The sequence below is a fragment of the Beta vulgaris genome, chromosome 6 (assembly GCF_026745355.1).
Source record: "Beta vulgaris subsp. vulgaris cultivar EL10 chromosome 6, EL10.2, whole genome shotgun sequence".
Classification (NCBI taxonomy): domain Eukaryota; kingdom Viridiplantae; phylum Streptophyta; class Magnoliopsida; order Caryophyllales; family Amaranthaceae; genus Beta; species Beta vulgaris.
In genome coordinates this window covers 42222712-42246990 of record NC_079207.1, presented here as the reverse complement: position 1 = coordinate 42246990, position 24279 = coordinate 42222712, and the positions used below count along the sequence as shown (strand labels likewise).

The 24279-nt window shown below is 38.2% G+C and overlaps 1 protein-coding gene across 1 annotated transcript in view; it reads left to right on the top strand.

Annotated features, from left to right (window-relative positions):
* Window positions 1–9678, top strand: part of LOC104896831 (mediator of RNA polymerase II transcription subunit 23) — a 47713-nt gene extending 38035 nt beyond the window's left edge. Inside the window, exons 20-21 of the mRNA XM_010683624.4 lie at window positions 8887–8990; window positions 9071–9678. Coding sequence (XP_010681926.2) covers window positions 8887–8990; window positions 9071–9275 — 309 coding nt within the window. The 3' untranslated portion in view covers window positions 9276–9678. The remainder of the gene's footprint in view (window positions 1–8886; window positions 8991–9070) is intronic.
* The last annotated feature ends 14601 nt before the right edge of the window (window positions 9679–24279 follow it).

Below are 24279 nucleotides of genomic sequence, written 5' to 3'. Positions count from 1 at the left end.
AGGGATATCTCATGATCTAAGCCAATAGTGACCGGAACCGGATTTTCGAACTATGCTACCAAGTAGTGATCCTCATGAAGCAAGCTCTTGAAAGTCCATACATACACTATCTTAAGTCCAGACATACACTATCCTCATGAAGCAAGCTCTTGAAAGTCCGGACATACACAAATTCTTAACCCAACGAGCTCCTCTGAATATACTTGATTTTGTATCTTCATCTTCCAAAAATCACTCTGAAATGGGAATAGCGTCCCGATGGTGTCTCAAAGAGAGGAGCATACTATCAAATATTGCTAAAGATTATTCACCCTTAGTTTTAAAGAGGGTCATCCCATCATTAGTGATCCATTGGAGGATGCTCAATTGTTAGCACTTGCTTTAAAGGTTCCTCAAATTGAATGGGGTAGTCTAGCTGGCTCGTACATAGGGTTTGCTAGTTCGAAGGTGGTGTTGTGCATGGTTACATGCATGGAGAAGGTGGCGTGAGTGCATGAATTGTCATGCTAGTTGAGTTCAACTATAACTCTTCATATCTTATCTTTAATGTACTTGGTGTTTTTATTTTGGTAGGAATCATGGTTTTGCCTACGTTCTGAAAACGATGGATTTTACATGATTCAAAAGTAGGGTTAACATAGTATAAATACATTGCTTGTATTTCGAAGCTAGGTAGACATTGAAAGAAAGAGTTCTTTTTCGAATACTTTGTGTGTTCATAAAACTTCTGAAAGTTGGTGATTAAATTCTTTATGCTTTCAAACCCTTAGTTTAATTCCTTGGTGATTAAATTCTTTATAGGAACAAACTAAGTCTATCAATTCATCATCCATATCACAATCGTGCCATCTTCCATAGTTCGAGTTATAGTTCGATTCTTTAACATTGTTTGTGGCTAATACAACACGAATTCCGCATAAGTATTTGATTCCCTAGATCAAATACATCATCTTGGTATCAGAGCTTGCGTACACATCCAGCCACAAGTCATCAAACCATTACACAAATCCACACAGCCATCGCCATCCATCGAGACAGCAGGTTGTTTCGACGGAAGGAAAACCTTCAAGAAACGACCAAGAATGAGTCTTTCTTGCAAGATTCTTGAATGGGGGACGAGGATTCGACCCATGAGGAGGAGGAAGGGCGAGGGTACCTAGGGGACTCACCCTACAACAAGCCAACGACCTAAGAAGGGATAGGGAGATCGAGGCCCTACGTCTAAGGATGGATCGAGTAGTTCAACTACTCGAGGGTCGAGGGAGGACTCTTAGCCCTACTAGGAGTCGTAGGAGCAGCCTGAGTGACGAAGAGGAGGAAGAAGAGAGAGCTGCAAGGCCACGTGATCAAGGAGGCAGGCGTGACCAAGGGGGTAGGGATGATGATAGGGGTTTGAGGTTGGATTTGCCGGAGTTTGATGGGGCTATGAAACCCGAGAAGTTTTTGGAGTGGATACAAAGGATGGAGAGGGTTTTCGACTACAAGGACTTTGATGATAGGAAAAGGTTTAAGGTGGTTGTCCTTAAACTCACCAACTATGCTAGCTTGTGGTATGAGAACCTCAAGGGAAAGAGGCGGCGCGAAAGGAAACCCAAACTAGAGTCGTGGGAAGCACTAAAGAAGCGCATGAAGAAGCGTTTCTTGCCAAGTGATTATGTCCAAGACATGTACTTGAAGTTGCAATCTTTCAAGCAAAACTCCTTATCTGTGGAAGAGTACGTCACGGAGTTTGAGAGACTCAACATCATGTGTGACTTGGAGGAACGAACCGAGCATAAGATAGCCAGGTTCATCACTGGCCTCGAGAGACACATCGCCAAAAAGGTGGACATTCAACCCCACTGGACGTTTGAGGAGGTGTGCAACATGGCTTTGAAGGTGGAGAAATATGCCAAGGGCAAGAAGGTGGCAGCCACTAAAACCTATACTAAGCCTTTTTCCAAGGGTGGTGATGATGGAGGGAGTAACTCTACCACTAAATTCACCCCAAGGTTCGACAAATTCAAGAAGGATGACAAACAAGCTAGTGGTCCTCTTACGGGGGAGGATAAACGAATTTGTTTTAAGTGTAAGGGCTATGGACATGTGATCAAGGATTGTCCAAGTAATAGGGTGATGACCTTAAGGGATGTCCAAGAGATTGAAGAGGCCTATGTCAAAGCCATGAAGGAGGAAGATGTAGATGAGGAGGGCGCTTTCGATAGTAATGACTACGAGGCAGATTCGGAAGAGGAGCCCATGATGGTGGGCAAACAACTCACTCTTAGGAGAGCCTTGCACACAAAACCAGTGCCCCTTGACACACAAAGGGAGAAGATCTTCTTAACAAGGTGCTTAGTGCAAGATCGACTTTGTGACCTTATCATCGACACTGGGAGTTGCGCCAATGTGGTGTCCACCACATTAATTGACAAGATGAAGTGGCCAACTACACCCCACCCCAACCCTTATAAGTTGCATTGGTTAAGTGATGGCAGTGATATCAAGGTTACTAAGCAAGCTCTCATCTCGTCCTCTATTGGGAAGTTTCAGGACGAAGTTCTATGTGATGTGTGTAGTATGGATGCTTGTCATATATTACTAGGAAGGCCTTGGCAATTTGATAGGTACGTGAAGTTTGATGGGAGGGCAAACATATACATTGCCACGATTGGAAAGAAGAAAACTGCTCTAAAACCTCTCACCAACGTCCCCAAAGCCAATCAAAATTTGTTCCTAGATGAAAGGCAGTTTGTAGAGGAGTTTACTAAGGAGGGGAGAGCTTTCCTACTACTCTCCAAGGAGTCCAAGGAGGAGGCCGCGGTCTCACAGGTGCCTAAGGAGCTAGAAGAGGTGTTGGAAGAGTTTAGTGATGTTTTCCAGGAGGAGCTACCACATGGCTTGCCACCTATTAGGGGGATAGAGCATCAAATTGACCTTGTCCCAGGGGCTACACTACCCAACAAGGCTGCCTATAGGTGCAATCCGCAAGAGACCAAAGAGATGCAACGCCAAATTGAAGAGCTAATGGCACGAGGCTATGTGAGGGAGAGTATGAGCCCTTGTGCCGTACCCACTCTATTAGTGCCTAAGAAACATGGAACTTGGCGTATGTGCATTGATTCAAGGGCACTAAACAACATTACCATCAAATACAGATTTCCAATTCCAAGGTTGGATGACATGCTCGATGAACTACATGGCTCAGTGGTGTTCTCCAAGGTTGACCTTCGTAGTGGCTACCATCAAATTCGAATGAGGGAGGGAGACGAGTGGAACACAGCCTTTAAGACCAAACTTGGGTTGTATGAGTGGCTGGTGATGCCATTTGGGTTGACGAATGCCCCAAGTACTTTTATGAGGCTAATGAATGAGATGTTGAAAGCATTCATTCGTAAATTTGTGGTGGTCTATCTGGATGATATTTTGGTGTATAGTAGGATTGAGGGTTGTGTTTGGCGTATTGAGAGAGAAGCAACTCTATGGCAAGTTGGAGAAGTGTTCCTTTTTGGTGCCTAATGTAACGTTCCTTGGTTACATTGTCTCGAAGGAAGGAGTATCCGTGGACCCTTCAAAGGTGGAAGCTATCAAGACTTGGCCAATCCCCACTACTGTGACGGAAGTACGAGCTTTCCATGGTCTAGCCTCGTTTTATAGGAGGTTTGTGAAGCATTTTAGTAGTATTGTGGCACATATGACCGAGTGTATTAAGAAAGGGAAGTTCGAGTGGAATGAGGCTGCACAAGAAGCTTTTGAGAGGGTGAAGGAATTGTTGAGTGCCACGCCTATATTAGCCCTACCAGACTTCTCCCAACCATTTGAGGTCGAGTGTGACGCCAGTGGCGTGGGGATAGGGGCTGTATTGGTGCAAGGGAGACGCCCAATTGCCTACTTTAGTGAGAAGCTTGGGGAAGCTAGGTTGAACTATTCTACGTATGATAAGGAATTCTATGCCATTGTGCGCGCATTGGATCATTGGAGTCATTATTTGAGGCCTAGCCATTTTATCCTTCATCCGGATCATGAAGCATTGAAGCATATTAATGGGCAACCGAAGTTGAATCCACGCCATGCTAAGTGGGTAGATTTCCTACAATCTTTTCAATTTTCTTCCAAGTACAAGGAGTTAAAACTAACATTGTGGCCGATGCTTTGTCACGGAGATATACTTTACTTGGAGTCTTGAATTCGAGGTTGTTTGGGTTTGATCTCATTAAAGAATACTACAAAGAAGATGTCGACTTCCAGCCAATTATAGAAGAGTGAGTGCTTGAAGGGTGCTATGAGGTCTTATGTACTACAGGATGGGTTTCTCTTCAAAGGGAACCGCCTATGTATTCCTAATTGTTCTATTAGGGAGTTGCTTGTGCGAGAAGCTCATGGAGGGGGAATTGCTGGACACTTTGGTGTGACTAAGACACTAGCTATTCTACAAGAGCATTTCCATTGGCCGAAAATGCAAGGGGATGTTCAAGGGGTGTTAGCTAGGTGTGCTAGTTGTCAAAAAGCTAAGAGCACCTTCCATCAAGGTTTATATACACCCTTACCAGTGCCGGAGTTTCCATGGGAAGATGTGTCTATGGATTTCATAGTGGGGCTGCCTAGGACACAAAGAGGGAAGGACTCCATCATGGTTGTAGTGGATAGGTTTTCAAAGATGTCTCATTTCCTACCATGTCACAAAACTGATGATGCCTCTAAGGTTGCTGCTTTATATTTTCAAGAGATTGTGAGGCTTCATGGTGTTCCCAAGACTATTGTGAGTGATAGGGATACCAAGTTTATGAGCTACTTTTGGAAAACATTGTGGAAGTTGCTTGGAACAAAGTTGTGTTTTAGTACTTCTCACCACCCCCAAACAGATGGACAAACTGAGGTGACTAATCGTACTCTTGGAGCTTTGCTTAGAGGGTTGGTTAGTAAGAGTACTAAAGATTGGGATATTAAGTTGGCTCATGCTGAGTTTGCCTACAATCGTTCCCCTACTTATGCCACTAAGCATTCTCCATTCGAAGTAGTGTATGGTGTGAATTCAAGGCTACCTTTGGATTTGATTCCTATTCCAAAAGGGGAGTATGTTCATGTGGATGCTAAGGCCAAGGTCGACGCAATGTTGAAGCTGCATGCTCAAGTGCGTGCTTGAATTGAGAAAGTGAACAAAAGGTATAAGGTGTTAGCTAATAAAAATCGCAAGCAACATGTGTATAAGGTGGGTGACTTGGTATGGCTACACTTGAGGAAAGAGAGATTTCCTAACATGCGCAAGAACAAACTCATGCCACGCTCCGAAGGTCCTTTCAAAGTGGTGGAGAAGATTAATGATAATGCATATCAATTAGAGCTGCCACGCGAATATGGTGTAAGTGCTACATTCAATGTAGGAGATTTGGCGCCTTACTTACATGATGATGAGGATGCTCAATTGAGGACAATTGTTTCTGAAGAAGGGGAGGATGATCCATTGGAGGATGCTCAATTGTTAGCACTTGCTTTAAAGGTTCCTCAAATTGAATGGGGTAGTCTAGCTGGCTCGTACATAGGGTTTGCTAGTTCGAAGGTGGTGTTGTGCATGGTTACATGCATGGAGAAGGTGGCGTGAGTGCATGAATTGTCATGCTAGTTGAATTCAACTAGAACTCTTCATATCTTATCTTTAATGTACTTAGTGTTTTTATTTTGGTAGGAATCATGGTTTTGCCTACGTTCTTAAAACGATGGATTTTACATGATTCAAAAGTAGGGTTAACATAGTATAAATACATTGTTTGTATTTCGAAGCTAGGTAGACATTGAATAAAAGAGTTGTGCTTTTTCGAATACTTTGTGTGTTCATAAAACTTCTGAAAGTTGGTGATTAAATTCTTTATGCTTTCAAACCCGTAGTTTAATTCCTTGGTGATTAAATTCTTTATAGGAACAAACTAAGTCTATCAATTCATCATCCATATCACAATCGTGCCATCTTCCATAGTTCGAGTTATAGTCCGATTCTTTAACATTGTTTGTGGCTAATACAACACGAATTCCACATAAGTATTTGATTCCCTAGATCAAATACATCAATTAGCTCACAATAACTTTGTACACCTTTGATGAGCATAAGGAAGTTCCATCTAGACATAATGGAAGTACGATATCTGGAAGACTGGGGTTCTCCAATATTAAATACTCAAGAGTATCTACTTAAGCTTATAAAGGAAAGACCTCCCTTTGAAATTTCAACATAGCATCATAAGTGGGGTATTGAAGTATGGAATTATTAACTCAGTTTCTCCTTAAAGTAGTTCTTTACAAACTTCCCTAGTCAAAATTTCTCATATGAGAGTTGCTTGATTTTAGCATTTCTGATTTTGGAAGTTCCAGGTCATTCACCATGAATTTCCTCACTTACTCGAAGATCTATAAATCTGGGTTATAAACAAAGCATTGGATCCTGTACTATCATGGTCAATAAAGTTCTGTCAAATCAATCAATGAGCAGTTTTTGGTGGGTGAGAATAGGAATGCGCATGGTTGAAGTTGAGGGCTTGAGGACTTGAGGCACTCGAATCAATGGTTGCGTGAAAAATTGAAAATTGAAATATTTGGGTAAATAGTTCCATTGTTCTTTATATATAATCCCTCCGTTCCTAAATAGAGTTCCCATTTCTTTTGGGCACAAGTATTAAGGAGAAATCACAAGTGGCACCTTAGTTGTATAAAATCCTAATTGAAAATTGAAGTGGGTACACTATTCATGAATTGTTTATTGAGGAGAGAAGAATTTCTTGGAACATCATCTTGAACCTCAACTTGATCATGATCAATAATGCACTCATCAATCCCAAAAGTATGATTTAACCATTCCAGAGGAGTTTTAAAAATAGTATCAAAATGTTTCACAAAAACTTTCTTTTGTAAGTTGCAAACACTAGAGTTATTGGCTGATTTTGTACCAACATCGGTCATCAAATTCGGAACCACTAAATTTTTCTTCATCTCTTCCTTTTCATTTTTCTCTTGAATATGGTCAACAACGATATTATCTTTCATAGTATGGTTTATCGAATCACAAACATCCTTATTTTCGTATGTGATATTTGGTTGAGGTAAAGCATTGAGAACTAGTTGTTGACAAATTCTCACATCTTTTATTTCACAAAAAGTAGACCAAATATCTACAGGCTGCCTAAGGACTGGAGTCTCATAATTTTTTGGGAAATTATGTTTTCTATTTACATGCAAAGCCATTTCGACTATTGTATTGTCTTTTTTTCTCCTCCTCACTTTTCTCATCATTCTTTTTTGATTTTTCTCCAACTTTTCTAACTTTTGAGTGATAACTTGTAACATCCTAACAAGATCCGCATCAGCCATGATTTCACTATTTTGGTTAGACTATTACAAGTACAAGGTGTGAATTGCTGTAAACTTTTAACAACAAAACGAAACTGTAAATGGCATTGAGACTCTCAAAGGCTTATAGATTAAGAAAATTCAGGAAATTATAAAAAAAAAAGAAACTCTTGAAAGCTTTTCTGGTGAAGGAGTAATCTTCGTTTGAAGTTCTGTATGCTGGATGTGCTCCCTTGTGGATCAATTGCAAAAAAACGTGCCCAATTTAATATCTAAAAAATTCACAAAAATCCGAAGAATTATGTGAGTATTCTAGACAAAAGAGTTATGCATAATAAAAAAAAAAAAAAAAAGAATCAACCAATTTGGACTCCCGAAGGCTTCAAAATCTTCCTTCAAAATCAACTGAAAAACTGGATGAATTCTGCAGTTCTGATTCTTCTCCAAAACTCGATTTTTCTGCAAGATCTCCACACCAAAGCTCTAATACCAGATGATGTAAGTGTAAAAACACCTTTCAAGGGATTGGATGATGATTCTAAACTTTTGGAATATAGAACACCCACTTTGACAAAGAAAAACTCGAAATTAAGGATAGTTGTCAAATCAGAAGGACTTACTCCGTGGCTTAGGGTTCTAGGCTAGAGATAAGACTCACTCAATCTCTTCTAGGCTTATGTTCTCATGACTCACTCAAAGTAATAAGGGTAGCAAACACTTGAGACAAACTCAAAAGCATAACTATAAACACAAGGTTTTTTATAATCAATCACAAGCTGATTTTCTCATATAATTACCTCTCCTTGTATAAGGATGAGAGCAGCAAAAAGACAGCCAAAAATCTCCTTGAAACTGTCCATATGTGAACATCGACAAAGTAGTTACGAAGGAGTTACAAACTCCTTAAATCAAGCCCCTAATGATGCTCATTTAATGAGTTGTTACAAGCATCTCCTAATCAGCAAATAGAACTCATTAGGCTCCTAAACACACTCTAAATAGCTGGCCAAATGGAGATACTTTAAGAGTAATCTCTTGGCTTTATTAAAGCTAAAAATAAACAACAAAAGCAAATAAAACACTCTTGCCCATAACAGAACTATGGGCTACTCATATCATGCCTATATCATGCTAAGCTTTGTTGTTGCTGCATTTAGACTTCAATCATTAACCCATGTAACACTCATGACAATTTTGGGCTTGAAATCAAAACTAAAACACCACTTGTAACGTTCGATTGAAAGATGATCCAAATCCAATAATTTGAAAGATCATCTAATTTTAATCTTGGGTTGCCTTGATGCACATGTAGCACCTACGTAATATTCTCAACTTTGATTAGTTATGTAGACGACAATTCTGTGAATACTCCATAGGATCTACAGCACAATCCTGTCAACACTCCATATGATCTCCGGCACAAATTAGGTGATAAGCTTCGATAGCATGTTTTAGCTAAAAAAGTAACTCTTTCTGGTCTTCTGTTATGCAGTTCGCTGACCCCATTTTCTTTATTATCTGACCTTGTACAGTTGCATACTTACATACCCTAAATTCTGGTACTCCTTGCAGACTCTCTCTCTGCTACTTGGTGCAGTGGTGGACGTGTTTGGGAAGACTGCACAACCATCAGTGCCTGCTCTGGCATCAGAAATAATTGACCTGATCGACTTCCTGTAAGTATATGTCTGCAAGGCTTGATTACCTAATATGTCTGTCTTTCTCACCAATTCCTTACTTGTCTCTTTGTTTTTAGGCACCATGTTGTCCATTATGAAGGACAGGGTGGGCCGGTGCAGCCTACGAGTAAGCCTAGACCAGAGGTTTTGGTACTCTTTAGTCGAGCTCTGGAAAGTTTGCGACCAGACGTACAACATCTTCTATCTCACCTATCAACAGATGTAAACACCTCCATCTATGCTTCCACTCATCCAAAGCTTGTCCAGAATCCTATGTCATAAGCATTCTTTTTACATTTTATTTTCACCTCGTTGCTGGCTTGTGCAAAAAGACCTTCATCAGCTATGATATTCCTGCCTGTCCTCTAAACTTAAATCTTAAATGTATGTCCCTACAACTTCCTTCTGAAAATGGAGATATACGGAAGGTTCTCCTTAAATGAGGTCGTGGATAGATTACCGCTGACTTCCCAAAATGGTTCTGTAGGATTGTAGGTTCTATCACCCTGACTTATTTGTAATTTAGTCTTTATTAGTACTCTGAAATCCATCATATAAAGATGTATGTAGTTGGTTTGCTGCCGATTTCTTTTTCCTGTAAGTTGATGAACAGAGATGAACCGGATGATCTTGTATAATAACACTAGTTTTGAAGCCTGTTATTGTTTATTTTATTTTTGTAAAATTTTGTAAACATTGTTGATTATTTGGTGATGTCAAATGAGATTTTTCAACACAATTGTTATACTACCTCTGTTTTGTTTTAAACGCAACAATTAGAGTGGTACGAAGTCTTAGTTGAAATTTCTTAAGGGGTGATTAGAAAAAGAAAGGGCATGTGATTATGTAATTAGAGAGAGAAAGTGGGCCCAAAAAGGGAAAAAAAAGGAGGGGAAATTCACGAGTGGGGAGGGAATGGTGTTGGGACCACATCACAATTTGCCACGTAAAATCAATCTGGCTCTAAAATAAAGTCAACCCAAAAATTTCATTTCCCATAAAAATGCAATATTCAAACTTGTTTCACATTTCTTATAACCCTATCATATTTAAGAGTTTCAAAAGTGTTGGAACATTTATAGGGTAATGGGTTTGAAACTCATAAGGGTATGTACTAGAAGAGGAGGAGGTCTAGTATGCAAAAGGCTAGAGTGCATCAAGTGGCAAAACGCATTGATAAACCAAGGGAGACAGAAAAGACTGGCCGCGAGTCGCGACAACCGTCGCGAGTCGCGACCAGTGGCCCGCCGCAAGTCGCGACCAGCGCCTCGCGACTCGTGAGCATCTTCGCGAGTTGCGACGTGTCTTCTGCCTTGGAATGCGAAAAGATGCCTTGACGGTTTTATGTCCGTTGTGATGTTATGGTCTCATTTTAATGACCTTTAAGGTCCTTAAATCAGTAGATTAAAGGCCTTTGATGGGTGATTAAAATGGGGGTTATGGGATTAACTACTCTAGTCAATGAAAGGTTTATTCTTCCTATATAAACTTTGGGATTCCTATGAGTGAGGGGTTAGAAGAAAATCAGATTTTCTATACTCTCAAATACTTCTTGCTTTGCTTAAGAGAAACCTTGCAATCTTCTCTTGAGTGTTCTTCACAAACACAAAACACAAGTTCTTGTTGATTCAATTAGAAGATCATCTAAGTGGATTGTTTCTCTCCATTGTATCTCATTAGTTATTTCGTGTTAACCCGGTGATCCTAGAGGGGCGAAATTAAACTAATAGGAAAGCGTAGTTTCCGTGCCTTGGAGTGGATATCCGGTTCTCTCATTGATCACAAGCCTAACAATCTATTAGTTTAATTTCTCATTTCTTTTCGGATATGGCTCAAACACTCAAGGACATGACTATGAACTTCCAAAAGTTGGATAAGTTTGAGGGGGTGGGCTATCGTAGGTGGCAAAAGAAGATGCACTTCTTGTTGACCGCCTTGAATGTGGTGTATGTTTTATCAACTCCTATGCCACCACTCCCGGAAGATGGAGAGGAAGAGCCTCTTGAGACTACTAGGAAGAGGATAAAGTGGGAGAATGATGACTACATTTGTCGTGGTCATATTCTCAACTCTCTCACCGACCCGTTGTTTGATCTCTACCAAAATGTGGAGAGTGCAAAGGAACTTTGGGATGCTCTTGAGGCCAAGTACATTTCGGAAGATGCTTCAAGTAAGAAATTCCTTGTTAGTAATTTTAATTCTTTAAAATGACTAATGATCGGCCTATTATGGAGCAATTCCATGAGGTTCATCATATTTTGAACCAAATAAGATCACATGGTATGGTGATGGATGAGGCAATTGCGGTTGCCTCAATCATTGACAAATTACCAAATTCTTGGAAAGATACAAAACATCTTTAAGACATGTCCATGGAGCAATTAGGAACTCATCTTCGTATAGAAGAGGGGATCCGGGCTCAAGATGGGGTTAAGGATACTACTCCTAGTATTCCTAAATCTACCGTTAATTTGGTAGAGGTTGGTGGGTCTAGTAAGACCAAGAAATCCACAACAACAACAACAACAACAATAACAAAACCAATGTTGCAAACAAGAAGAGGAAGACCCTCTCTTGTTGGATATGCAATGGTCCTCATCTTAAGAGGGATTGTCCTTCTAACAACAAGAAGAAGACAAAGAACACACAACCTAGTGTTGTTCAAAACCAAGGTAACAATGCACATGTTAATGTAATTGAAGAAATGCATTTTGTTGCTATGATTTCTGAAATTATGTGTGTGCAGGTTGATGATTCTTGGTGGATAGATTCGGGAGCCTCTAGACATGTGTGCAATAACAAGGATTTCTTCAAGTCTTTGAAAGATTTGGATGATGGTCCAATCTTGTATATGGGGAATGATTCTACGGTAAAGGCTAGAGGCATAGGCCAAGTAGAATTGTTGTTAACCTCGGGAAAGACTTTAACTCTCCGGGATGTTGTATATACCGGAAGTTAGGAAGAATCTTGTGTCAGGAGGTCTCTTGAATAAGTATGGTTTTAAAGTTGTTTTTGAGTCGGATAAATTTGTACTTTCCAAGGTTGTATTTTTGTTGGACAAGGTTTCTTTTGTAATGGAATGTTTAAATTTAGTATTGATAATAAAATTGGTACTAGTTCTATTTACATGCTTGATGTTTCTTCTCTATGGCACAATCGTTTATGTCATGTGAATTATCGTAGATTATATGACATGTCTAAAATGGGGTTGATACCTCCTTTCGATTTAAAGTTAGAGAAGTGTCACACTTGCGTGCTAAATAAAATTACAAAAAATCCTTATCCTAGTGTGACTAGACAAACGGTATTGCTTGAATTGGTGCATAGTGACTTGTGTGACTTTCATAGTTCACCTTCTTTAGGAAATAAAATATGTTGTAACTTTTATTGATGATTTTTCAAGGTTTTGTTACATATATTATTATTTACTAAAGATGAAGCACTAGAAAAGTTTAAGACCTTTAAAATCGAAGTGGAACTCCAACTTAATCAAAAGATTAAAAGACTTCGAACGGATAGGGGTGGTGAATATTATAATCCAAGTTATTTTAGTTCCATTGGTGTAATTCATGAAACAACCGCCCCATACTCACCTCAAAGTAATGGTATAGCGGAAAGGAAAAATAGGGTCCTAAAAGAAATGGTTAATACCATGCTTTCTAATTCGGGTCTTAATGACGGTTTTTGGGGTGATGCAATTTTAACTGCATGTTACATTTTAAATCGAGTTCCTAATAAAAGGAATAAGACTACCCCTTATGAACTTTGGTGTAATAAAAAGCCTAATCTCAATTACCTTAAGGTATGGGGTTGTAGGGCAATTGTCAAATTGACGGAACCTAAAAGGAAAACTTTAGGTGAAAAAGGAATTGATTGCATTTTTATAGGCTATGCGGTACATAGCAAAGCCTATAGGTTTTATGTCATTGAGCCCAATGACTTTGTCTCTATTCACTCCGTGATAGAGTCAAGGGATGCAATATTTGATGAGACTAGATTCTCATCGATTCCAAGACCAAAGGACATGATACCTAGTACTAGTTCCAATGTTGTAGATGACATTTCTAATGATCATGATACTACAACACCGGAAATTAGGAAAAGTAAAGAATTAGAAAAGAGAAATCTTTTGGACCGGATTTTCAACTATATTTAGTTGAAGGGTCAAGGGAGTCAATTTCGACTCAAATTTCATATTGTTACAATATGGAGGAGGATCCTAGGTCCTTTGATGAGGCTATGAAGTCTCATGATTCTGCTTTCTGGAAAGAGGCAGTGAATGATGAAATGGATTCTATAATGGGTAATCACACTTGGATTTTAGCTAATTTACCTCCCGGTTGCAAACCCCTAGGTTGTAAATGGATTTTTGTAAGGAAAAAGAAAATCGATGGAACCATACTAAAACATAAGGCCCGGTTAGTGGTCCAAGGTTTTAGGCAAAGATATGGTATCGATTACTTTGATACTTATGCTCCAGTAGCTAGAATAGCTACTATTAGACTATTGATAGCATTAGCTGCGATTCATGGTCTAGTAATTCACCAAATGGATGTAAAAACTGCTTTTCTTAATGGTGAATTGGAGGAGGAAGTGTACATGAATCAACCTGAAGGGTTTGTGGTTAAAGGTCAAGAAACTAAAGTTTGCAAATTAGTTAGATCTTTGTATGGTCTTAAACAAGCACCTAAGCAATGGCATCAAAAATTTGATGAAGTTGTGTTGTCTAGTGGGTTCAAAATAAATCAGTCCGATAAGTGTGTATATAGCAAATTTGATAATAACGGTAAAGGAGTTATAATTTGCTTATATGTTGATGATATGCTTATTTTTGGGACTGATTTGGAACAAGTGGAAAAGACCAAAGTCTTCCTTTCCTCTAGCTTCTCCATGAAAGATTTGGGTGAAGCGGATGTTATTCTAGGTATTAGAATAATAAGAGGGAAAGGGTCGTTTTCTTTATCACAATCTCATTATATTGAGAAAGTGGTCAAGAGGTATAATGAGTCAAATTCGACTCATTTTGCTACTCCTATGGATCCTAGTATTCACTTGGTTCCGAGTAGTGGTACTCCAATTTCACAATTGGAGTATGCAAGCTTAATTGGAAGCTTGATGTATGCTATGACTAGCACTCGCCGGATATAGTTTGCTATTGGCAAGCTCAGTAGGTATACTAGTAATCCTAGTATGTTGCATTGGCAAGCATTGAGAAGAGTGTTAAGGTACTTGAATAAGACCTTGGATTATGTCATAACATACAATAGAGAACCTTCTATCTTAGAAGGTTACTCGGATGCTAGTTGGATTTCGAATAAGGAAGATTATTCATCCACTAGTGGTTGGGTGTTTCTTCTTGGAGGAGGTGCCATTTCATGGGCATCCAAGAAGCAAACATGATAACGGATTCCACTATGGCATCGGAATTCATTGCTTTGGCTTCTTGTTGCCAAGAAGCGGAATGGCTAAGGAATGTGTTGAGTGAGGTGGACTTATGGGTGAAACCAATGTCACCTCTTGCTATCCATTGTGATAGTGCATCAACCATAGCTAAAGCATATAGTGAAGTCTACAATGGCAAGTCAAGGCACATTGGAGTTAGACATAGCTATGTGCGGGAAATGATAAGGAATAGTTGTATAACTATTAATTTTGTTCGGTCTAGTTTGAACTTGGCGGATACGTTTACAAAACCGTTGTCAAGGGAACTAGTGAACAAAATGAACAAAGGGATGGGTCTTAAGCCTATTGATCAACCTATGGTGGAAAACTCTATTTGATGTCTAATACAACGTTAGATCTCAAATTCAAGGAGGATAGTACTTCTCTAAGAGGTTGGGAGCACTTGTTTAATACATCCCAAGGTTAGTGCTTGTTGCTACAATGATAAAGAGGTTGAATTTTATTCTTAATAAATCTTTGATAAGGTGCTCAATTGTAGGAGCATGTCCGGAAAGATTTACCTATGTAAGCTAAAGTTTGGCCGCTTCATCAAGTCTAAGGCTTGACTTGGAATGCTTATGAATGGATATGGACACCAAGGCTTCATAGGTGTCGGAGGTTTTAAGAACCTAGTTTATGTTTGTGTGTATTAGTAACTTCAATAATTTGTAATGGTTATATGATTCAAAGCTTTGTCTATCATTATGATCTAAATTATTGTAAAGATTACTTTTACTAAATGGAAATTCAATCGTTAGATATTTCCATGATGCATGAACATGTGTGTTTGCGATTTATAGCAAGTTGAAAACTTTTCAACATTACCCTATAAATGGGAGGAGGATTGTTGGAACATTTATAGGGTAATGGGTTTGAAACTCATAGGGTATGTACTAGAGAGAGGAGGTCTAGTATGCAAAAGGCTAGAGTGCATCAAGTGGCAAAACACATTGATAAACCAAGGGAGACAGAAGACTGGTCGCGAGTCGCGACAGGCGTCGCGGGTCGCGACCAGCGCCTCGCGACTCGCGAGCTTCTTCGCGAGTCGCGACGTGTCTTCTGCCTTGGAATGCGAAAAGATGCCTTGACGGTTTTATGTCCGTTGTGATGTTATGGTCTCATTTTAATGACCTTTAAGGTCCTTAAATCAGTAGATTAAAGGCCTTTGATGGGTGATTAAAATGGGGGTTATGGGATTAACTACTCTAGTCAATGAAAGGTTTATTCTTCCTATATAAACCTTGGGATTCCTATGAGTGAGGGTTAGAAAAAAATCAGATTTTCTATACTCTCAAATACTTCTTGCTTTGCTTAAGAGAAACTTGCAATCTTCTCTTGAGTGTTCTTCACAAACACAAAAACACAAGTTCTTGTTGATTCACTTAGAAGATCATCTAAGTGGATTGTTTCTCTCCATTGTATCTCATTAGTTATTTCGTGGTAACCCGGTGATCATAGAGGGGCGAAATTAAACTAATAGGAAAGCGTAGTTTCCGTGCCTTGGAGTGGATATCCGGTTCTCTCATTGATCACAAGCCTAACAAAAAGTCCTTCAACATTTCTGTGTCAACTACTACCACTTTCAAATTGTTCACTTGTTAGCAAAAAAAAAACTACATACATGCTTCACACTTGCACACACTTCACTATAGATCTAGGATTAATTTACAAAATCATGTCCTAATATTATAGCAATTTTCTCAACAAAAAAAAAAAAAATTGTTTCATTTTGTTCATATTGTCATTCGCCATGGATAATGTTGAAGGGTTGAAGGAAGGTTTATGGTTAGTAGAGAGTCTGATATGAAAACAACTGCTCCTGCAAGAAGACATTGGCAATGAGGAAGATGAGATGGCAGGAGAAGAAGAAAACATTGAAGCAATCATAAAAAGTACCAAACCAAATTTGACTGTTACACAAAGGAGGCTCATTGTTGACAACTTACTTGCAATTCAAGTTAATGGAAAACTTCGATGGGGGTTTCAAACAAAGTTAGCAGCACAAGTAGGTGTACACAAATGCACTATTTCAAGAATATACAAAGATGCAATGAAACACAGAGAGCAAGGTAATGCAATTGATGTGAGGACAAAGAAGTTTGGGAGATGTGGGAGGAAATCGAAGCAATATTCGGACAAATTTTTGCAATAAGTACCCACTACATCTTAGAACCACAATAAGGTCCTTCGCAGGGGCACTAAAACTTCCTCATCTTACTGTTTATAGGCTACAGAAAAAGGGTACGTTAAGGTCGCATACTTCAACTAACCACACTAGGGTCACAGAGGAACACAAGTTGATTAGAATGAAGTGAGTGTTGTCCCATCTTCTTCCTGGTACAACAACAACAACAAAATCAACTTTTGTTGACATGTAAAATGTTATTCACATAGATGAAAAATTGTTTTACTTGAAACCCAAGACGAGGAGGTTTTAACTCCTACCTTTTGAAAGTGACCCTTATAGATGTTGTCAATCAAGGAGGTATCCACTAAAAATCATGTGATATGGATGCAAAGGCATTGGTTAACCATGAGCCTATTGACTTGACCATGGAGACTTTAGGGTTCCAAAACAAGAACAAGAACCAAGTCTTGGCTTGTGTGCTAACATGGATGCTGGAGGAAGAGGAATCCTAATCCATTTAGGATTACTCATGGCGTGGGGAAAGGAAGTAAAGAGGAGTCCTACTCTGATTAGGATTACTCCTAGCTTGCTACATAGAATCCTAGTAGAATTAGGATTGCTATGTTTATCTTTATTGTTTTATGTTTAAGTAGTTAAAAAGATAGAGTTGTTAAAAAGATAAACATATGACTTGTACATGTTATCTTTAGGAGTCTAATTAGGAGTCCAAAGTAAAGTAGGAGTAGGATAAGTTTATGTTTCCTAGTTGAATTAGCCTAGATTGTACCCTATATAAGGGGGACGAATTCTTCAATAAAAGACAGAGCTTTTAGAGTATTTTTCTTCCTTCTTTAATTGTGTGCTTGTATGCTTGCAATTGAAAACCATTAATAACTTTTCAGGAGTGATTAGTTCTTAGTGTTAAACAACTTAATTTCAGGAGTGATTTTAAGGGTGTTTAGAGTCTTTATTCAAGGTTCAGGAGTGTTCTTGAATAAATTCATATCTTGGTTCGAGTTTCTAGGTACTTGTTCGAAATCTTGGAAGTCATAAACTTGATTATTAGCTTTCAAAGTTCAATAATCATATCATCATGTTCATAGGTGTCATAGGGAGGTCGATGTATGATAGCAATGGCATATAAATACATGATGGCAAATATGGCATTTATCATTTTGTATAATATGTGGTAGCAAAGAAAAGAAGCATAAATAGGCCTGCAGGCACTATTGAAACTAAGGAAGTAGAATCAGTCACACAATAAGTCATCAGGAGGATGATCTTTGATAATGTCATACCAGTCATTATCAGCAAATGGCCTTCTCATCTACTAAAAGACGTAGTCATCCAGCAAGATAATCAAGACCCCACATATCCTATGATGATATGGAATTCAGATCGGCAGCAACAAAGGATGGGTTCAACATTAAGCTGGTCAATCAACCCCCAATCCCCTGATCTCAACATATTTGATTTATGTCTTTTTAGGGCTATGCAATCTATTCAACATCAAGCATTTCCACATAGTTTAGACTAGTTAATCACTAGGGTCCAAGATGCATATGATTTCTTTGACACAAAGAAGATTAAATTTGCTTGGTTACAACTTCAAGATGTCATGACTGAGATTTTAAAGGTGAAGGGAGGTAACAACTATAAGAATCCTCATCATGGCAAGGCACATATGGAAAGGATTGGAATGCTACCAGATAATGTACAAGTTGAACAATCAGATGTTGATGAAGCAATTGAGTACTTAAATGTAATATTGGTGCCTGTTTCAGAAAGTATCCAGTACTTACATGAAGAAGTGAGTGTTGATCAAGATTAGGTAACATAGAAAAGTGTGAGTCTCATTATTTTTGGCCTTTTGGAATGCAATTATTGATGACTGCTACACATAACCATCCTAGTTAGCGCTAAGTGACATTCCTAATGCAAACTTTTGTTTAGAGTTAGGTAGTGCATATTCATTATTACTTGTGTTTAAGGTTTGGTTATGTGTCTTTTGTGTATAGATACTAAGTATAGATGGGGCAGTCATGTAATATTATATTACATTGATGTATATGTGAATGGTTAATGTGAATGGTTATTATGAATGGTTATTGTTAATGGTTATTGTTATGCACATGTATCTCTCATGTCTCACAACCCAAGTGTAGTCATTTTAGGCACCATTTATGAGATTAGGGAATTAGGGAGAAGACAATAAAGCTTCAATAGTAGACAATGGACAGTTCACCCTCATCATCTGACTTATATAATTTCATTAGCGAAAACAAATGTCATCTACACATAACTATGCATTGATTCCTCAGCAAGTTCAAAAAGAAACTTGGAGCTCACTGAACATGAGTTATGTATCCAGGTGAGTCCCATCATCATGTGCAACCTGTGTGACATTGATCTCTCAAATTAGATAATTTAGATCATTTTTTAGGACTCATGCAAACTAAGACTCAAACTGCCAGTAATGTAACAGAGCCATCAACCCTCATCATATGACTTATACAAGTGCATCAGGGAAAAATAAATGTCATCAACACATAACTATGCATTGAGTCCTCATCAAAATAAAAATGGAACTTGGAGCTCAATACACATGAGTTATGTGTACGGGTGATAATGAGCCTGACAAGCTCGCGAGCAGCTCGGGCTCGGCTCGGTCAAAGCTCGGTCAAAGCTCGGCTCGTTGAAGCTCGGCTCGAGCTCGGGCTCGGCTCGAGACTTAAACGAGCCGAGCCGAGCTAGGCAAAGCTCGGCTCGTAAAGCTCGTTAGCAGCTCGTTTATTATTTTATATTAAAAAAATATTTTATTTAAAAAATATTTTATTATAAAAAATTTAATACTAATTTATATTTTAATTTAGATTACAAATTATATATTTTAATTTGTGATCCAACTTCACCTCTACTCCACTAGGCACTAAAGTCCCATATTGGTTAAGAAAACAAGGATCAACCTTATTTTCTTTATAAATAGCTACTATTCCTTACTTCAACTTAAAGTTTTATTTTGTATCTCCTTAGTTGGAAAACAAAACTATAATTTATTTTCTTCATAGAGGGAATGAAGTATAATTTTAAATAGTTGATTATTTAATACTTAAAATATTTGATAATTTTTTCTTTAGCAAAACATGGAGTCCCACATTGAAATTTTAACAATGCTAGGAGGGATTCCAAGTTATAAAAGCATGTGTAAACAAAACAAGGGTATAATGAATTTGTTTTCTTAACAAAACATGGAGTCCCACATTGAAATTTTAGCAATGCTAAGAGGGATTCCAAGTTATATAAGCTAAGCATATGTAGAATGAGTTTGTTATCTTAAACAAATAAAGTTCCACATTGAAATGGGATAGTGTGTTTGTTTTTCTTTAACAAACCATGAAGTCCCACATTGAAATCTTAGCAATGCTAAGAGGGAAATCAAGTTATAAAAGCATATGATGGGGAGTGAACAAGCTCACCTACTTCGAGCCAAGCCGAGCTCATTAGTCGAGCCTAAGCGAGCTCGCGAGCCGAGCCTAAGCGAGCTCGCGAGCCGAGCCTAAGCGAGCTCGCGAGCCGAGCCTAAACGAGCTCGCGAGCCGAGCTTGAGCCCCAAAATTCCATCACGAGCCGAGCTCGAGCTCGCTCTCCCAAGCTCGGCGAGCTCACGAGCCGAGCCGAGCCTGGAAAATTTTAAACGAGCTCGAGCCGAGCCCAGTGTTATTCGGGCTCGGCTCGCTCGATAAGCACCCCTAGTTATGTGTCCAGTTGAGTCCCATCATCATCTGCAACATGTATCAAATTGACCTCTCACTACTGATCATAGAGATCATCTTATTTAGGACTCATGCAAAGCAACCCTCAAATTGCCACTAATTTGACAGAGCCATCAACCACAAACTAAAGCTAACCACAATCCAAGTTCAAGGTATTCCAACATCCCCATAAGCTAAAGTCAGATGCCAATTATTCAGAGGACTCACGCAAATGAAGCTTAAAATGCCACTCATTTTCCAGCACCTCAAAAGAAAAATCAGATCTCATATTTACAGGGAATTCATAGGGATTTATAAGCCCAACATGACAAACTTTTTTGAACCAAAAATAAATTCAAACCATTGTCAAAGAGTTTACACAACCAACAATAACAAATAACAACAAAGCAACATTCATCAGCCACAATTGCAAAATCAGATCCCTATTTTCATAGGATTCATGGGGGTTTATAAGGCCAACATGACAAATAAAATCAAACCACAGTCAAAGATCTAACAAAGCCAACAACCAGAAACAACAACAAAACAACATCCATCAGTCACAATTGCAAAATCACATCCCTTATTTTCATGGGACTCATGGGGATTTATAGCCCCAACAAAGCATGTTATCAATGAATATAAACCGTCCACAAACAACAACAAGTACATTTCTACAACAAGCGACTAAAAATCCAAAATAAACAATGAATATAAACGGTAAATTTGAGCATCAACTGAAAGAGAGAAGTTATGATAAACAAAACCTCAGGAACTCGAATGAGTTCCTCTACGCATCAAGAGGAAAGCATAGAGAACCGGATCCATCTCTTCATCATCTTCAAGATAGGGACTCATGGGGATTTCTAGCCCATCATCTTCAAAATATATGTCAAATTGCATACCCTCCTCTTCATCAGACTCAACCTCAATAGGCAGGCCCTCATCTTCCTCAAAAGAAGCATCAACCTTAATCTTCTCTTTCCCCTTTTTATCATTCACAACAACCGAAGCCTTCCCTTTACCTTTTGGATCTTTCCTTACATCTCTAGCTAGCAAAGCACAAACAATGGGAGGAAAGTTGTTTTCGTACCCCGAAACTTCTCTCTTTCCTCCTCATCCAAAATTTTCGCACCTTTTACCCTAGATCTAAGAAGATAAAACCCGAGATCTAGTCTTTGGTTTAGGAGACTTACCAAGAGGGGGGTTGAAGTCCAATTTTTTACCTGCCCTTCTAATTTCTTCTAATTTTTCCGCCCTTTCCATGACTATTTCCAAGGCCTTCAACTATTTATCACTCAAACACTTCGCGGCTTCATCGGAATAGTACATTTTCCATGCGTAAGGGATGCGATCTTCAATCGAATTTGCCAAATCACGACATATAATCATTTCTTCTGTTGATTTTGCATCAAATGCAGCATAAGTGAGAGGTTGATCCACTACTACATTTTTTAACAAAGGCAATAGTTAAAAAGAGTCTATTGCAACGACACTTGGCAAGCCCTTGCAGTAGATAGAGCTATTGCAACGGTTCAACTAGTATCGTTGTAGTAGGGTACCCAATGCAATGGCCACGTAGAGTTTGTGGATAAAAATTATATCTATTGCAACGGTACAGGAAATGTCATTGCAATAGATAGTGTACCATTGCAATAAATTCACTTTTTCACCAGTAAAATATACCATAGAACCGCGCGCGAACATTGTCTTCTCAAAATTTTGGTGAAATTCTAAAATTTATCTTCTCCCCTCCTAGAACATCAAAAGCCAAATGTTTAAGAAACCCACCTCCCTATAACCTTCCCATTCTCTCTCATTGAAATTTACAGACATCCTAAACACCTGAAATTCCCACTCACACATGTGAATTCTCCCGAAAAAAGCCCCTTCGAATTCGAAAAACTCAAACCCGATGCAACCTCTACCGAATTCGTGAATCTAAATCCCTAAAATGACCCCTTAATTATTTTTCCAAAATCAAAAACTCCATCTCCACTTGGTTAGTTCTTGAAGAAGTTGAGGAGTTTCCCTAAATTCAAGAGATACATATGAAGGAACTCCTAGAGCTTGGAAGTCCAACGAGGTTCAAATTCGTTGTTGACTGATAGATTGTTTTGCCAAAGCACCATTATCGACATTCTGCCAAAGCACACAAGTGAAGCAGATTTCTTTTGGGCAATTTTATTTCTTTAATTATTTCACTTCACATGGTTTCCTTGATTTAATTTTCCCCAAGATTACTTTTGTTTTATTTTTATTAGAGTCTGTTTTATGTGGAATTCATTTGTTATTTACTGGAGATTTTTAAATCTAAGTTTTTATGATTATGGGTTCTGGCATGGAAAATTTTAGGAAGCTAGAGCTACAATGTGTACTTTAAAAATGTTAAATTTTCAATAGGATTCACTGATTTCTAATTTTTGCAATGATGTCTTAAGACGTGATATGATAAAACTAGGGTTTTATCTTGTTCATGTTTGGGTGTATTTGATTCACATCTATTATATGCATAATCTGTATTTGAAGCTCTTTTTACCTCCTCGTATCATGGAGAGATGTTGGTGCTAGTTAAAACTACTTTGGTTGTCTTGTGGGTTGTGGGAAAAAATGTAGTATATTTGCTTTTCCTTCATAACAATTATGTTCTTATCTGTTATATTGATCAATTATCAAGTATGAACTCTGAAACAACAAGGTTTATGAAGGTAACTTTTAAGATATGTTCTGATTCAACTTCCTTTTATAGGAAAAGTTGCTTCTTAAGATGTGTATCAAAACTTTGAATTTCCAGCTCTCATCCAAAAAAGTGTTTAGCTTCGAGCCTTACAAGTAGTTGTACCATTACATAGGCATATAACTAGTGATGATGATAGACACTCCTCCTTGAGCAATGTAAATATTTCATAACAAATTATGACTTCAGCACCTTATACTCCACTCTCGTTATCCAAACAGTGTTAGTGACAAGGGTACTAACATATGAAGAAGCAAAGATGAGCATGGCCAATATAAATACAGAGAAGAGAAAACCAAAACAAGATATTACATGCAAGTAAAATTGCAACATTCTTAGGAGATTTAAGACCTTGTGGGGTTCAGACATAACTTTATTTCTCTATTTTAAAGTGTATATATCTGACATCAAAATTAACAAACATTTCAAGCAAGTACTATCGAAATTTTAGATAGCTATGTGAATAGTATGTGTTATAGCCATAGATCTTCGGACAATGAATTGTTTCTCAGGCAAGATTATAGTTTTTAAACACGAAAGGGTAATCTAGTTTTAGTTTTTAATCTTATTGTTGAAATTATTGACTTATTCATGTGCTTTTTGTACAATTGATCTTAGAAATTGCAATGCAAAAAATTTAAATAAGTTTTTTTTTTCTAGCCCATTCACATTCGAAGCAAAACGTCCTAGAAGCATAGAGATTTGAGCCTATGTTGTATGTTTATAAGAAACACATGTTCTATGTGTCTCATACATATTTTGTTATGTTGTCTATACAAAAACTAGTGTCAACCGGGAAAGCGAACAGGGTCTTGCATAATACTACTACTTATGGCTAATTTACAAATAGTTTACTTTATCTGCAGCAGCCATAAGTGGGAGATCTAATAACTTTCGCTTTGTCTCTTGTATGGTTTAAGGTGGAAGTTTATAACATTATGAGGTTTATAACATGATAGAAGTTAATAAATATAAAAATAAATAAATCAAAAGAGATGAAGAAAAAGAAATATAGATGCATGGTTATTTCACTTATGGCATCAAAGGTTCCTGTTATAAATTTATAATATATCAGTTTGCATATATAGCTTCTTGGAAACTTATTCTTCTTTGGTTGACCGGTTAACCTTGTTCTAAGACTGAGGCCAGTGAAATAAAGAGGCCTATATTGCTGGAATTTTTGGTGTATTACATATTTACTAGAGGGAAGGTTGCATGTTTTGTGCT